Here is a 14,103-nt window from a genome sequence, read left to right on the forward strand (position 1 = left end):
GGTAGCTACCGGAGCTGAAAGAAGCTCCAGACGGGTCAAACACCGCGGAGGAGGTGAGGCACGCTTTGAAGTCCAGGAAGTAAGAGACGAGAGTCTCTTTTTCTTCAGCCTGCGCTATAGACGCCCGACAGATCTCTCACAAGTTCTGCTGGTGTACCACACCTGCGCTTTGAAACCGAGAGACATGTTTCATGACCTGTAGCAAAGGATGAGGGTGGGGGGGGTTGTGGGTGGGGGGGGGGGGGGGGGGGGGGGGATTCATCTGCACTTCTCATGAGCTAAATTCAGATGTCCTCATCTCAGGCCACCGCTTGACTCATGCACTGGGGAAAAGTTCACGGAGTTCGCCGAGGTCGTCGAACATCCGAGAGGACGAAAAGGCCTTTAGGACCTTAACAGATGCAACAAATTATGGGATTTTTTTTTTTCAGACGTAGCGAAACTCGGAGGAATTCGAGTGACTCAAACTGAGAAGAGAAAAGTGAAGCTTATGTTTTCTTCTGCTCTGATAAAAAGAAAAGCACTTTTTGTTCCTCCCCTCAAACCTCTACGGCCTCCAAACGAGAACAAAGATTTAAGGAGAAAGATAATAACTCGCGAGTCACGCTCGCAGAGTTGTGCACGGTCATCCAGTCCGAGTTCGAGGAAGGAGATTCAAACACCTTTCAGGGAAATGGTGCTGAACTTCAGCCTCAAGAGGAACCTCTGCTCCTCTGCTCCTCTGCTCCTCTGCTCCTCTGCTCCTCTGCTCCTCAACCATGGGAGGAAAATCCTCCTTTGATTCACCTCAACGAGGACGGGAGGTTCTGCTGCAGAACGATCGCCACACTCGGGGAATTTAAAGTTCCCCATCTACACATATCGGAGCGTTCACCAGCACGCCGTTTAAAATAACCACGTGTGATTTCTTATTAAATGGACTTAAGGCCACCGCAAAGTTGAAAAATCAAGGTCATATTTTAAAAGTCATCACTCAAGGAAATCAGAGCGGTCGTGCTCTCTGCAATGCAATGATGTTAAACGCGTCAAAGAATATAATATATACATATATTTATATATATATAATATAGCATCACGAGTAATAAAAAGCTGCCGTTTCATGGTGAGGGACGGTTGGACGCCCGGCGTGTTAATTAGCGTCCTCTGTGCGCGCTCGTCTAAAAAGCAGAAGTCTATTTCAAGGTGTTAACAGTGTGACTTGTCACTTCCTGTTCAGATGTTTATGTGTGTGCATTTGCAGCTTTTCACAGAAACGCCGAGTGCCAATATACGGCGATAACCAGACGAGTCCTTCCTCTTCCCGCGTGAATGACTCTTCTAAATAACCCACCGCTGTTTGAGGCTATTTTATTTTAAGTGTTTGGGTTTCAAGAAGCTTAATAAAAACAATAAACTAACTAACTAACTCCGGTTATTCTGACCCACAATCCTTTGCACAGCGAATGTATGAGAAAGAGGGTCAATGCACACTTCATGCAGCTTGTACTAAAACAAGGAATCAGCCTCTCTAATATAGTATATATAATCAAATAATCATCAACTATCAACAAATACCATGCCAGTTTTATTCATCAACAAAAATGTCAACAAATCCCATTAAATAAAATCCCCAAAATCAACAACAAATAGATTCGACTAACACGTTGTATATGATCTGTCTTCCTCACATTGAAGAGCCACACCGTCGCCCCGGGTTACATGTTCCTCCATCACCATCTGTAGTTTATTATGACTCAACCGCGCACACACACAAATTGTTTCAGAGCCGATTCACCTGTTGTTTAAGGGCCGCTTCACCTGTTGTTTAAAGGCCGCTTCACCTGTTGTTTAAGGGCATCTTCACCTGTTGTTTAAGGGCATCTTCACCTGTTGTTTAAGGGCCGTTTCACCTGTTGTTTAAGGGCCGCTTCACCTGTTGTTTAAGGGCCGCTTCACCTGTTGTTTAAAGGCCGCTTCACCTGTTGTTTAAGGGCATCTTCACCTGTTGTTTAAGGGCCGTTTCACCTGTTGTTTCAGAGCAACTTCACCTGTTGTTTAAGGGCCGTTTCACCTGTTGTTTAAGGGCCGCTTCACCTGTTGTTTCAGAGCAACTTCACCTGTTGTTTCAGAGCCGCTTCACCTGTTGTTTCAGAGCAACTTCACCTGTTGTTTAAGGGCCGTTTCACCTGTTGTTTAAGGGCCGCTTCACCTGTTGTTTAAGGGCCGCTTCACCTGTTGTTTAAGGGCCGTTTCACCTGTTGTTTAAGGGCCGCTTCACCTGTTGTTTAAAGGCCGCTTCACCTGTTGTTTCAGAGCCGCTTCACCTGTTGTTTCAGGGCCGCTTCACCTGTTGTTTAAAGGCCGCTTCACCTGTTGTTTAAGGGCATCTTCACCTGTTGTTTAAGGGCATCTTCACCTGTTGTTTAAGGGCCGTTTCACCTGTTGTTTAAGGGCCGCTTCACCTGTTGTTTAAGGGCCGCTTCACCTGTTGTTTAAAGGCCGCTTCACCTGTTGTTTAAGGGCATCTTCACCTGTTGTTTAAGGGCCGTTTCACCTGTTGTTTCAGAGCAACTTCACCTGTTGTTTAAGGGCCGTTTCACCTGTTGTTTAAGGGCCGCTTCACCTGTTGTTTCAGAGCAACTTCACCTGTTGTTTCAGAGCCGCTTCACCTGTTGTTTCAGAGCAACTTCACCTGTTGTTTAAGGGCCGTTTCACCTGTTGTTTAAGGGCCGCTTCACCTGTTGTTTAAGGGCCGCTTCACCTGTTGTTTAAGGGCCGTTTCACCTGTTGTTTAAGGGCCGCTTCACCTGTTGTTTAAAGGCCGCTTCACCTGTTGTTTCAGAGCCGCTTCACCTGTTGTTTCAGGGCCGCTTCACCTGTTGTTTCAGGGCCGCTTCACCTGTTGTTTCAGGGCCGCTTCACCTGTTGTTTAAGGGCCTCTTCACCTGTTGTTTCAGGGCCGCTTCACCTGTTGTTTAAGGGCCGTTTCACCTGTTGTTTCAGGGCCGCTTCACCTGTTGTTTAAGGGCCGTTTCACCTGTTGTTTAAGGGCCGTTTCACCTGTTGTTTAAGGGCCGTTTCACCTGTTGTTTAAGCGCCGTTTCACCTGTTGTTTAAGGGCCGCTTCACCTGTTGTTTAAGGGCCTCTTCACCTGTTGTTTCAGGGCCGCTTCACCTGTTGTTTAAGGGCCGCTTCACCTGTTGTTTAAGGGCCGTTTCACCTGTTGTTTAAGGGCCTCTTCACCTGTTGTTTAAGGGCCGCTTCACCTGTTGTTTAAGGGCCTCTTCACCTGTTGTTTCAGGGCCGCTTCACCTGTTGTTTAAGGGCCGTTTCACCTGTTGTTTAAGGGCCGTTTCACCTGTTGTTTAAGGGCCGTTTCACCTGTTGTTTAAGGGCCTCTTCACCTGTTGTTTAAGGGCCGCTTCACCTGTTGTTTAAGGGCCTCTTCACCTGTTGTTTAAGGTCATCTTCACCTGTTGTTTAAGGGCAGCTTCACCTGTTGTTTAAGGGCCTCTTCACCTGTTGTTTAAGGGCATCTTCACCTGTTGTTTAAGGGCCTCTTCACCTGTTGTTTAAGGGCCGCTTCACCTGTTGTTTAAGGGCAGCTTCACCTGTTGTTTAAGGATGGAGGGTGAAGGATGGAGGGTGGAGGGTGGAGGATGGAGGGTGGAGGGTGGAGGATGGAGGATGGAGGATGGAGGGTGAAGGGTGGAGGTGGAGGGTGAAGGTGGAGGGTGAAGGATGGAGGGTGGAGGGTGGAGGATGGAGGGTGAAGGGTGGAGGTGGAGGGTGAAGGTGGAGGGTGGAGGGTGGAGAGTGAAGGGTGGAGGGTGAAGGATGGAGGGTGGAGGGTGGAGGATGGAGGGTGGAGGGTGGAGGATGGAGGGTGAAGGGTGAAGGGTGGAGGGTGGAGGTGGAGGGTGAAGGATGGAGGGTGGAGGGTGAAGGGTGAAGGGTGGAGGATGGAGGGTGGAGGGTGAAGGATGGAGGATGGAGGGTGAAGGGTGGAGGTGAAGGTGGAGGGTGAAGGATGGAGGGTGAAGGATGGCGGGTGAAGGGTGGAGGGTGAAGGGTGAAGGGTGGAGGGTGAAGGATGGAGGGTGGAGGGTGGATGATGGAAGATGGAGGATGGAGGTGGAGGGTGAAGGATGGAGGGTGGAGGGTGAAGGATGGAGGGTGGAGGATGGAGGGTGGAGGATGGAGGATGGAGGATGGAGGGTGAAGGGTGGAGGTGGAGGGTGAAGGTGGAGGGTGAAGGATGGATGGTGGAGGGTGGAGGGTGAAGGATGGAGGGTGGAGGGTGAAGGATGGAGGGTGGAGGGTGGAGGATGGAGGATGGAGGATGGAGGATGGAGGGTGAAGGGTGGAGGTGGAAGGTGGAGGGTGGAGGGTGAAGGATGGAGGGTGAAGGGTGGAGGGTGAAGGATGGAGGGTGGAGGATGGAGGGTGAAGGGTGGAGGGTGAAGGGTGGAGGGTGTAGGGTGAAGGGTGAAGGATGGAGGGTGGAGGGTGGATGATGGAAGATGGAGGATGGAGGTGGAGGGTGAAGGATGGAGGGTGGAGGGTGAAGGGTGGAGGGTGGAGGATGGAGGGTGGAGGATGGAGGATGGAGGATGGAGGGTGAAGGGTGGAGGTGGAGGGTGAAGGTGGAGGGTGAAGGATGGATGGTGGAGGGTGGAGGGTGAAGGATGGAGGGTGGAGGGTGAAGGATGGAGGGTGGAGGGTGGAGGATGGAGGATGGAGGATGGAGGATGGAGGATGGAGGGTGAAGGGTGGAGGTGGAAGGTGGAGGGTGGAGGGTGAAGGATGGAGGGTGAAGGGTGGAGGGTGAAGGATGGAGGGTGGAGGATGGAGGGTGAAGGGTGGAGGGTGAAGGGTGGAGGGTGTAGGGTGAAGGGTGAAGGATGGAGGGTGGAGGTGGAGGGTGGAGGGTGAAGGGTGGAGGGTGGAGGGTGAAGGATGGAGGGTGGAGGGTGAAGGATGGAGGGTGGAGGGTGGAGGGTGAAGGATGTAGGGTGAAGGGTGGAGGATGTAGGGTGAAGGGTGGAGGATGTAGGGTGGAGGGTGAAGGATGGAGGGTGGAGGGTGAAGGTGGAGGATGGGGGTGAAGGGTGGAGGGTGAAGGATGGAGGGTGGAGGATGGGGGTGAAGGGTGGAGGGTGAAGGATGGAGGGTGAAGGATGGAGGGTGGAGGGTGAAGATGGAGGATGGAGGTGGAGGATGGAGGTGGAGGGTGGAGGGTGGAGGTGGAGGGTGGAGGTGGAGGGTGAAGGATGGAGGGTGGAGGATGAGGGTGGAAGGTGAAGGATGGAGGGTGGAGGATGGAGGGTGGAGGATGGAGGGTGGAGGTGGAGGATGGGGGGTGGAGGATGGAGGTGGAGGATGGAGGTGGAGGGTGGAGGATGGAGGTGGAGGGTGAAGGATGGAGGGTGGAGGGTGGAGGATGGGGGTGGAAGGTGAAGGATGGAGGGTGGAGGATGGAGGTGGAGGGTGGAGGGTGAAGGATGGAGGGTGGAGGATGGGGGTGGAGGGTGGAAGGTGAAGGATGGAGGATGGAGGATGGAGGATGGAGGATGGAGGGTGGAGGATGGAGGGTGGAGGATGGAGGGTGGAGGGTGGAGGATGGAGGCGGAGGGTGGAGGATGGAGGATGGAGGTGGAGGGTGGAAGGTGAAGGATGGAGGATGGAGGGTGGAGGATGGAGGGTGGAGGATGGAGATGGAGGTGGAGGGTGGAGGGTGGAGGGTGAAGGGTGGAGGGTGAAGGGTGGAAGGTGGAGGGTGGAGGATGGAGGTGGAGGTGGAGGGTGGAGGGTCATTGCAGACGCTCCACAGCCTCAGGTGCTCTCAGGGCCAAAGGTCAAACACGTTTCCCTGATTCATGAACACCAACTACACTCATATGGACCCAGAGTGCAGCGCTGGTCCACATGCAAACAGCACCACCTCGTCCAGTCTTTATGCTAAGCTAAGCTAAGCTAAGCTAACCGATGAGGTGGTTAGGGTCTGTTTTATTTAGCTTTACAGTTGCTTGCCTTTAGGAATGCTAATGTCCGTTTGTACGTGATTCAACCACTTTGGTCCAGACTGAAATAAGGTTGATTTTTTTTAAACTCATAGACAGAAACTCAACCTTTTGGTTCCTGTCTAAATTATTAACTGTAAATTGAGCGTTATTATCATCGAATATATGTCATAAAATAATAATTATGGAGACATTGTGATAACAGCCAGATAACAAATATCTACCGAAATGCAGAACCATTGCAAGATGACGCAACCCTGTATCTATATGTAATCTGCATAATAATAAAAAAATGGGAACTCCTCAGTCGAGGTTATTAATGCTGCAACACAACGTTCTTCTCTATCAACACGACACGTTTATTGTGTTTACATGAATATGCCGACATTGTTTTTTTGTGTGTTTGTGTCCATGTCTTGTATTTGTGTGCGTGCCTCTCCCCTCACCCCCCCTGACCCCCCCCCTGTGAATCATATGTTCCCCTCCAGGAGGATGTTCCCCTTCCTGAGCTTCAACATCAGCGTTCTGGATCCGTCCGCCCACTACAACGTGTACGTGGACGTGGTTCTGGCGGACCAGCACCACTGGAGGTACCAGGGCGGCAAGTGGGTCCAGTGCGGGAAGGCGGAGGGCAACATGCCAGGTGCGTTTACAAAAAACTATACGTGTACAATATGATGTTTTTAGGTGCTTGAACACTTCCTTTTTATGTGATATTATACTTTTATTTGACTACAAATGTACTTTTTGCCTTTCTGTGTTTAAAATACAAAATATACTCAAATAAGCATAATTATAGATCATACAGTACCTAAAAGTATTTAGACTTATTTCCACTTTTACCAGCTGCAACATTAAAGTATTGCAACCCCAAATGCATATCTTATTTAATATATATATATATAAATGGACCAACATGCATACCAAGTAGTTAGATTTTGGCTACTTTTAGTATATTTCAAAGCTCGTTTTCTTGTACTTTTACACAGTAATTTCTTCACTGTGGTACTTTTACTTCTTTTGAAGAGAAGATCACCAGAGCACGCAGCAGTCACGTGGAATTAAACATTTAGAAAATGAACTGTTAATCAGAGCATTAAACGTCTTAAACCAGACGTACACCTCATCTATATGGTTTATATGATCAACCAGAGGGGAAGTGAACAGGTGAGCAGGTGGGGGGGGGCAGTCAGGTGAGTCTGAGGGCATCTGGTGGACGGATGGAGAACGAGGGGAAGGACAAAGTCAGTTATGAGGAGCAGTTTTAATTTAAGTGGAGGATTAAATAACCTTTTTATAAGAAATGTGGGCTTCAGGGGTTAAAAGTTGATTCATCAGGTTTCTATGGAGCTATATTAGCTTAGCTTATAGCAGATACATCTTCTCACCTTTTCCCCGCTATTTGAACCTTTAAATATTAAAATTGGTCATTTAATTTTATTTTAGTGGTCATTATTTTAATATTTCTAAAATTATTTCCAGTTTTCTGGGAAGAACACAGATGTATTTGTTATTAAACTTCCTTTTAACACCTTTTAGACGACATTTAGTGTGACGACCACAACTACACAAAAGAGGGAAAGAGCCACACAGGCGACAGGTGTTGAGGCTCCTGGTGGGAACTGTGGTGAAGAGACTTCACCCAATTAGATTTAATGGTGCACGTGCGCGGTGCACGTGTCGAAGGTCAGCAGGTCACTGCGGTGAAATATGATGAAAAGTGAGGTTCTTTTGCAGCTTCTCACCTTCTACTTATTTAACTGAATCACATTAAAGGGATTTATTGACTCAAACAAATATTGCCAGTAACATCCACAATATCTTCAGCTTTTGCATGTTTAATTTTCAATTTTTCTATATTTTTTATAATAATTTTTATATATATATAAATATATATTTTATTGATTGCAATACATCTCACCAGAAGGGTGACCTCTGACCCTTTCTATGACGTCCATGTCTATAACTCATTTTTAAATATATTCATAATGTTTAATAATCGAATTATAGTTAAATATTCATTATGCTTTAAATTAATAAGTCATAACACATTACGAAGCAGATTTTAGGTCAAGCATCGTAATAATTCATAATTGCTGGTTCACTCACTGACTTTTCTTTGCAAGGATCCTCGTATATTGTAATTCACATCGTTAGAATCTTTATATAATGCATTATAAGTTGCTCTAAGTGTAATTATATGCATTGAGGGACAGAAATATCAATAAATCCATGCAAAAGACAGACACAAAACATGATATAATTAATGTTGACTTTGACCTTTTAAATAAAACAATGAAACTTAGAGTAATTTATAATCACAATATAGTGATTATAATGAAATATAAAAAATAATATAACGTATTAAGACTATGGGAATAATAATTACATACATTATGATACTTGCAAAGAAAATTAAGCAATTAGTCTTACAATACTTGAACTTATGTGCATTACAAAATGCTTCTGATTATTTTTATAAAGCATTATAAATATGTACAAACGTTGCAGATACAGATTATAAGGTACTATAAGTATGGTTATGATGCATGTTGCAGACACAGATTCTAAGGTACTATAAGTATGGTTATGATGCATGTTGCAGACACAGATTATAACGTACTATAAGTATGTTTATGATGCATGTTGCAGATACAGATTCTAAGGTACTATAAGTATGTTTATGATGCATGTTGCAGACACAGATTATAACGTACTATAAGTATGTTTATGATGCATGTTGCAGATACAGATTCTAAGGTACTATAAGTATGTTTATGATGCATGTTGCAGACACAGATTCTAAGGTACTATAAGTATGTTTATGATGCATAAAACATGCATCATAACCATACTTATAGTACGTTATAATCTGTATCTGCAAACAAACGTTGCAGTAATGGCCGACGTCAGATTTCAAAGTGACCAACCGGTGTGAACATCCGGTGCTTTCGGGTGTTTTCCAGGTGAGGAATCGGTCCGCGTTGCTAAATGTTGCCCCGCGGTGTCGTTTCAGGGAACAGGATGTACATGCACCCCGACTCGCCCAACACGGGCGCTCACTGGATGAGACAGGAAGTGTCGTTCAGCAAACTCAAGCTCACCAACAACAAGGGCAGCACCAATAACGTGGCGCAGGTACTGCTTCCTGTTTCCTGTTCGCTGTACGAAGAGCTTCTGAAGCCTCAAGTAAAGGTATAGAAGGTCTTATGAATACCTGTGTCTCTCTCTCTCTCTCTCTCTCTCTCTCTCTCTCTCCTGCAGATGATCGTGCTCCAGTCGCTCCACAAGTACCAGCCCCGCCTCCACATCGTGGAGGTCAAGGAGGACGGCTCGGAGGACGCCTTCCTCTCGGCCAAAGCTCAGACCTTCATCTTCCCGGAGACGCAGTTCATCGCTGTCACCGCCTATCAGAACGCGGACGTAAGTCGGGGTGTTGTTGTTGTTGTTGTTGTTGTTGTTGTTGTTGTGTGATTCCTTTGCGAATGATGGTCAACCACAGCTTTGCTTTTTGTTTTTTTTAAGGAGAGACACTAAAGGAGAAAACATCCTTTTTCATTCTAGTCTATCTGGAGTCTTTAAAGGACGTTTTTACTCTCAATGAGTTTCTTCTCAGACTCTGATTCATAAATCTCATCTTCAGCAGCTCTTAAACCACCAAACTTTACACCTTCATTCATAAATATATAGCCTGAAGGTTTTTACAGGAGGCTTTCTTCACATATCATTACAATCCTGATTCATACAACATTTTATATCTGAATTCGCGGACAGTATTCTCTGATTTATTGAGCGATACAAAGAGATATCCAAAACTACCTCCGTGGCATGTTCAGATTTATGTTCTGGAAATGTAAATGCAAATGAGATAAGATGATGATGATAATCAGAAAGCTTCTAAAAACACAACAAAATATTGACTTGCAGTGGCTTTTTAAATCTCGTGTCTGCACCTTTGTCACTTTTCGGAACCAGCGAGTATTGATCCGTCTTCACTCGGTCACTTGGTTCATGCATGCGTGCATCAAAAAGTGCACACGCACTCATTTACAATCCTGCGAGTGTAAACACGGATCAATATACAGTTCAACGAGGGGTCGCCTCACCCCAGATAACCTGAGTGCTGCAGAGTATTTATATATATATATATATATATATATATATAGCTACTGTAAGCGCGTGTGTGTGTGTGTGTGTGTGTGTGTGTGTGTGCGCGCGCCCACTCTAGTTCTAAAGACAAAATCTTTCCAATTACTCAGTGAACTTCTCTCTCTCTCTCTCTCTCTCTCTCACTCCTTCTCTTTTTTTCCGATGCCCACATTCTCTCATTGCCCTCCTCCGATTCCTCACACAGATCACTCAGCTGAAAATAGACCATAACCCCTTCGCTAAAGGTTTCCGCGACAATTACGACACGTAAGTAAAAACATTTTTTCAGTTTTTTTGAGAAGATGCAATTTCTAAAAAAAATTAATTAAAAAAACTACGGTAAATCGGACAGCATGTTTTTTTAAATCTCGTATTTGCTCATCGTGAACAGCGAGACTGGATAATTGCCGCTCCTGTAACTTAATAACTTAATACATAATAATATATATATATATATATATATATATATATAATGTAATAACTGTGCTGCTGGAGCACGCTGCAGTGAAAAGGGTGTGAGGAGCTGTGTGATGTTAGCTTGAGGTTTTGGGCAGGAAATAACACCTTCTTCTCTTTTTCTCTCTCTCTTCTCACACTCTTTTCTCGTGCCCTCCCTCCTCCCTCCTCCCTCCTCCCTCCTCCTCCCTCCTCCCTTACAGGCTGTACGTTCCTCCCGACTCCGATCGCCTCACCCCCTCCCCGACGGAGAGCCAGCAGCTGCTGGCGGGAGGCTGCTACCCTCAAGGCTACCTCTCTGAGCAGTACATGAGCCCCCTGCCCCAGAGCCGCTGGGCCGTGGGCCAGCAGCTCAAAGACCCGGCCTCCAGCCCCGGTCCTCACAGCCGCTGGTACCTGCCGCCTCAGCAGGGCGTGGCCGCCAACCGGCTGGACTTCGCCTCCTCCTACGACGGGGACTTCTCCGGGAACGGTTTCTACAAGCCCTTCCCCTTGCAGACGTCCGCTCACCACGCGCTGGGCTACTACCCGGACCACCCTTTCGCCTCGACGAGCGTGTCCGTCTCGGGGGCCGCCTCGGCGGGCTGGACAACCAGCCGGCCCACCCCTCAGTACCTGAGCCACCCGACCAAGCCCGCCCCGAGCCTGGGCTGGTTCAGGCCCATATCATCCTCCTCGTCCTCCTCGTCTTCTTCCACGTCGCCCGGCAACCCCCGGCTGCACCCGCCCTCCTCGCTCCTCGAGCCCCTGCAGCCGCCCCCGCTGCAGGAAAAGCCCAAAGACACTGCGCAGGTGGCGGCGGAGGACCCCTGGCTCGAGGCCCCCTCCGCGAAGTCGGCGGCCTCGGGCGACTCGGGCCTGTTCGAGGGCAACGTGGGGGGGGACAACAACAAGAAGAGGAGGGTGTCGCCGTACACGTCCGGCTCTGAGAACTCCCCGCCTCGGCGCGGCGGAGAGGCCTGCGAGAAGGACAGCAACAGCGACGCGGACTACTACGGCTACTACACCCACTGAAGCCGCCATCGCTCCCCCCCCCTGAGCCGGGTCACGATTAAGGGCTGGAACCGGTCTCTGACGACACAAACTAAAAGAAACTGAACTTCTGTCACAAAGGCATCACCCCCCCACCCCCCACCCCACCCTCTCAAAGTGTCAAACGATTACAGGAGAAACTTCCAGGGTTGCTGTCAAAGTTGGTGTTGAACAGGAGTGGATGTGACTCGGGGAAACTGCCCTCGAGTCACACAAACACCAGACAAACAGACCTGTGACTTAAGCCCTTGAAACATCTGGAGATTTCTTTTTGGGGGGGGGGGGGGGGGATCTGCATATCTGCTCTGCTGACAGACGCCTGCAGGGATTGTCTGTTCTTTCGCCGTCAAACACTCTCCCTCTGTCTCTTTTCGCTCCGTCTTTGTCTCCGTCCGTCTCACCCTCCAACCTTTTCACACGTACTCATGCAGTATGCTCGCGGTCATTTCCCCCGATGATTCTGAGCAGAAATTACATTTCACACACACACACACACACGCACACACGCGCACGCACGCGCACGCACGCGCACACGGTTGTCACTCCAAATCCAGGCTCCATTGGTTCAATGCAGCGCCCACCGGTGGCTGCAGAGTGAACTGATGGCAGAAGGTTAAGGTGGCTTGTGTGTGTGTGTGTGTGTGTGTGTGTGTGTGTGTGTGTGTTTTAAGTAAATCAGCAATCATAGAAGAGAAGTCCTCAGACAACCAAACATATCTCACAGGTGTAAAGAAAAACCTAACAAGACATTTGCAGACGTGACCTTTGAAATGATAACAATACAAATAACATAAAATGTCAATATTTTAATCGATAAATCAAGAATTTATTCAGAAGATTAATCGATGATGACAATAATCATTAGTTGCAGCTCTAAGCTGGAAAAAAAAAGCAACCAACCAACTGGTTGTTTCCGAAGCTTTTCGACCACATCTCACGGCCTCCTTCGCCTCGTTGTCACGGAGACGGTTCAGGTGTCATCAGGTGACCTCGGTGTGGAACAAGCGGTCGTGAACGTGGCGAGGTGGTCACACTCATCTTTACTCAGAGGTGGTTTCTGGTGTCGATCTTTCTCTACCCTCCCCCCCCCCCAGTGTACGCTGCCCCCTGCTCGGTGACCTTTGACCCCGAGATCGATGCTCCAACTGGTTTTGACCTGGTTGTTCTGAATAAAACCCGCCGTGTGACTTCATGAGCAGTGATACTCGATAGTGTGATGGGAAGAGAAGGATGCTCTCGGACTGCAGGTGGATGTGGAGCCTCTGGTTTTAAAGACATTCAGTTACACCAATATGTCACAAAAACATGTTTTAAATGCTCCAATTTTAAATGAATACGTTCTAGACGACCGATTGATGTGGAGATGGTTATTTCGTGGGTGACGTGTTCCTTGAAGGCGTTTTAAATTCGCTTTAAAGGCCATTTGATATAAAACATTTGTACGTCATAGAAACCTAATTTTAACCTCAGTGCAGACGTGTTTAAGTGAAAGTGGGTCATCGGAGACAGACGCCCCCCCCCCCCCCCCCCCCCCCCCCCCTGAGATAAACAGGAAGCGCAAAGTGACCAGACAGACACTCTGAATTTCCTCCCGAGTCTTCCGAGGGGCCGAATCGTGTCGTGACTCCGGCTGACACGAGTCCCCGGCTCCCCGGGCTGCGGTGACGGAGATGAAGAGTGAGGCTTGCAGGTCGCCGCCGATCAGAGGTCTGCTCCTCACTCTCCTCGGCCAGGTGCGCCGACCTGCCGATTGGCCGGAGGCGACAGGGCGGGGGTTACTGTACTCGCTCCTCTGAAGGGAGAGAGGGAGTCACGCTTTACATCTGCACTCGAAATGCTTACTTGAGTGGATTTTAAGCTCTGTTTAAGATAGTGAGAGCAACCGGAGAAGAAAACATAAAACTACTTAAAGATGCAATGCAATGCCGATAGAGCCAGTGGACCGTTAGCATAGCATAGCATAGAGAGTTAAAGCACAGGGAGGGGACAGCTCTTTAAAGAAATACCCATAACACATCACAAAAGCAGAAATTGTCAAATTGTAAAAACAAACAAGATATAAAGTTTTAATTCCTCCTGTTTCTTTGTGCTGAAGCTAAACCACAAACCAAAAAGACAAACTCAAAGCTCACATCGACATTTCATAGGTTCCTCTTCGGAGGATTCTGGGGTTTTAGGGATCAATATTTAACGGGTGCGTAGTTTCGTATTTCTACATTTCTTGTCTGCAGGGAAGGCCAACCAGGAAGTTAGCATCCCACCAGCCAATGGGATTCTTCCATTTGTATTTTGGATCATTGCAGAAGAATAATCCTCCGTGTGGCAAAAGAAACGTTGATGATACTTCTTTGAGCAAATCGACACGACTTTTTTATGACGTTTGAAGCGTGAACACAATCGGCAGTAAGTAAGCAGCTAACGTTAGCGGCGGTAAAGGAGCTCCACCGCGGTCACGTGACTTCA

General features: G+C 48.0%; 1 protein-coding gene across 2 annotated transcripts in view; it reads left to right on the forward strand.

Moving 5' to 3' along the window:
- Positions 1–11,907, forward strand: part of tbx21 (T-box transcription factor 21) — a 16,039-nt gene extending 4,132 nt beyond the window's left edge. For both annotated transcript variants that reach the window (XM_034558777.1, XM_034558778.1), the window contains 5 exons: positions 6,492–6,646; positions 9,020–9,141; positions 9,268–9,426; positions 10,358–10,419; positions 10,812–11,907. In XM_034558777.1, coding sequence (XP_034414668.1) covers positions 6,492–6,646; positions 9,020–9,141; positions 9,268–9,426; positions 10,358–10,419; positions 10,812–11,622 — 1,309 coding nt within the window. In that variant the 3' untranslated portion in view covers positions 11,623–11,907. The remainder of the gene's footprint in view (positions 1–6,491; positions 6,647–9,019; positions 9,142–9,267; positions 9,427–10,357; positions 10,420–10,811) is intronic.
- Positions 11,908–14,103: the final 2,196 nt, after the last annotated feature.

This window comes from Cyclopterus lumpus, chromosome 19 (assembly GCF_009769545.1).
Source record: "Cyclopterus lumpus isolate fCycLum1 chromosome 19, fCycLum1.pri, whole genome shotgun sequence".
Classification (NCBI taxonomy): Eukaryota; Metazoa; Chordata; class Actinopteri; order Perciformes; family Cyclopteridae; genus Cyclopterus; species Cyclopterus lumpus.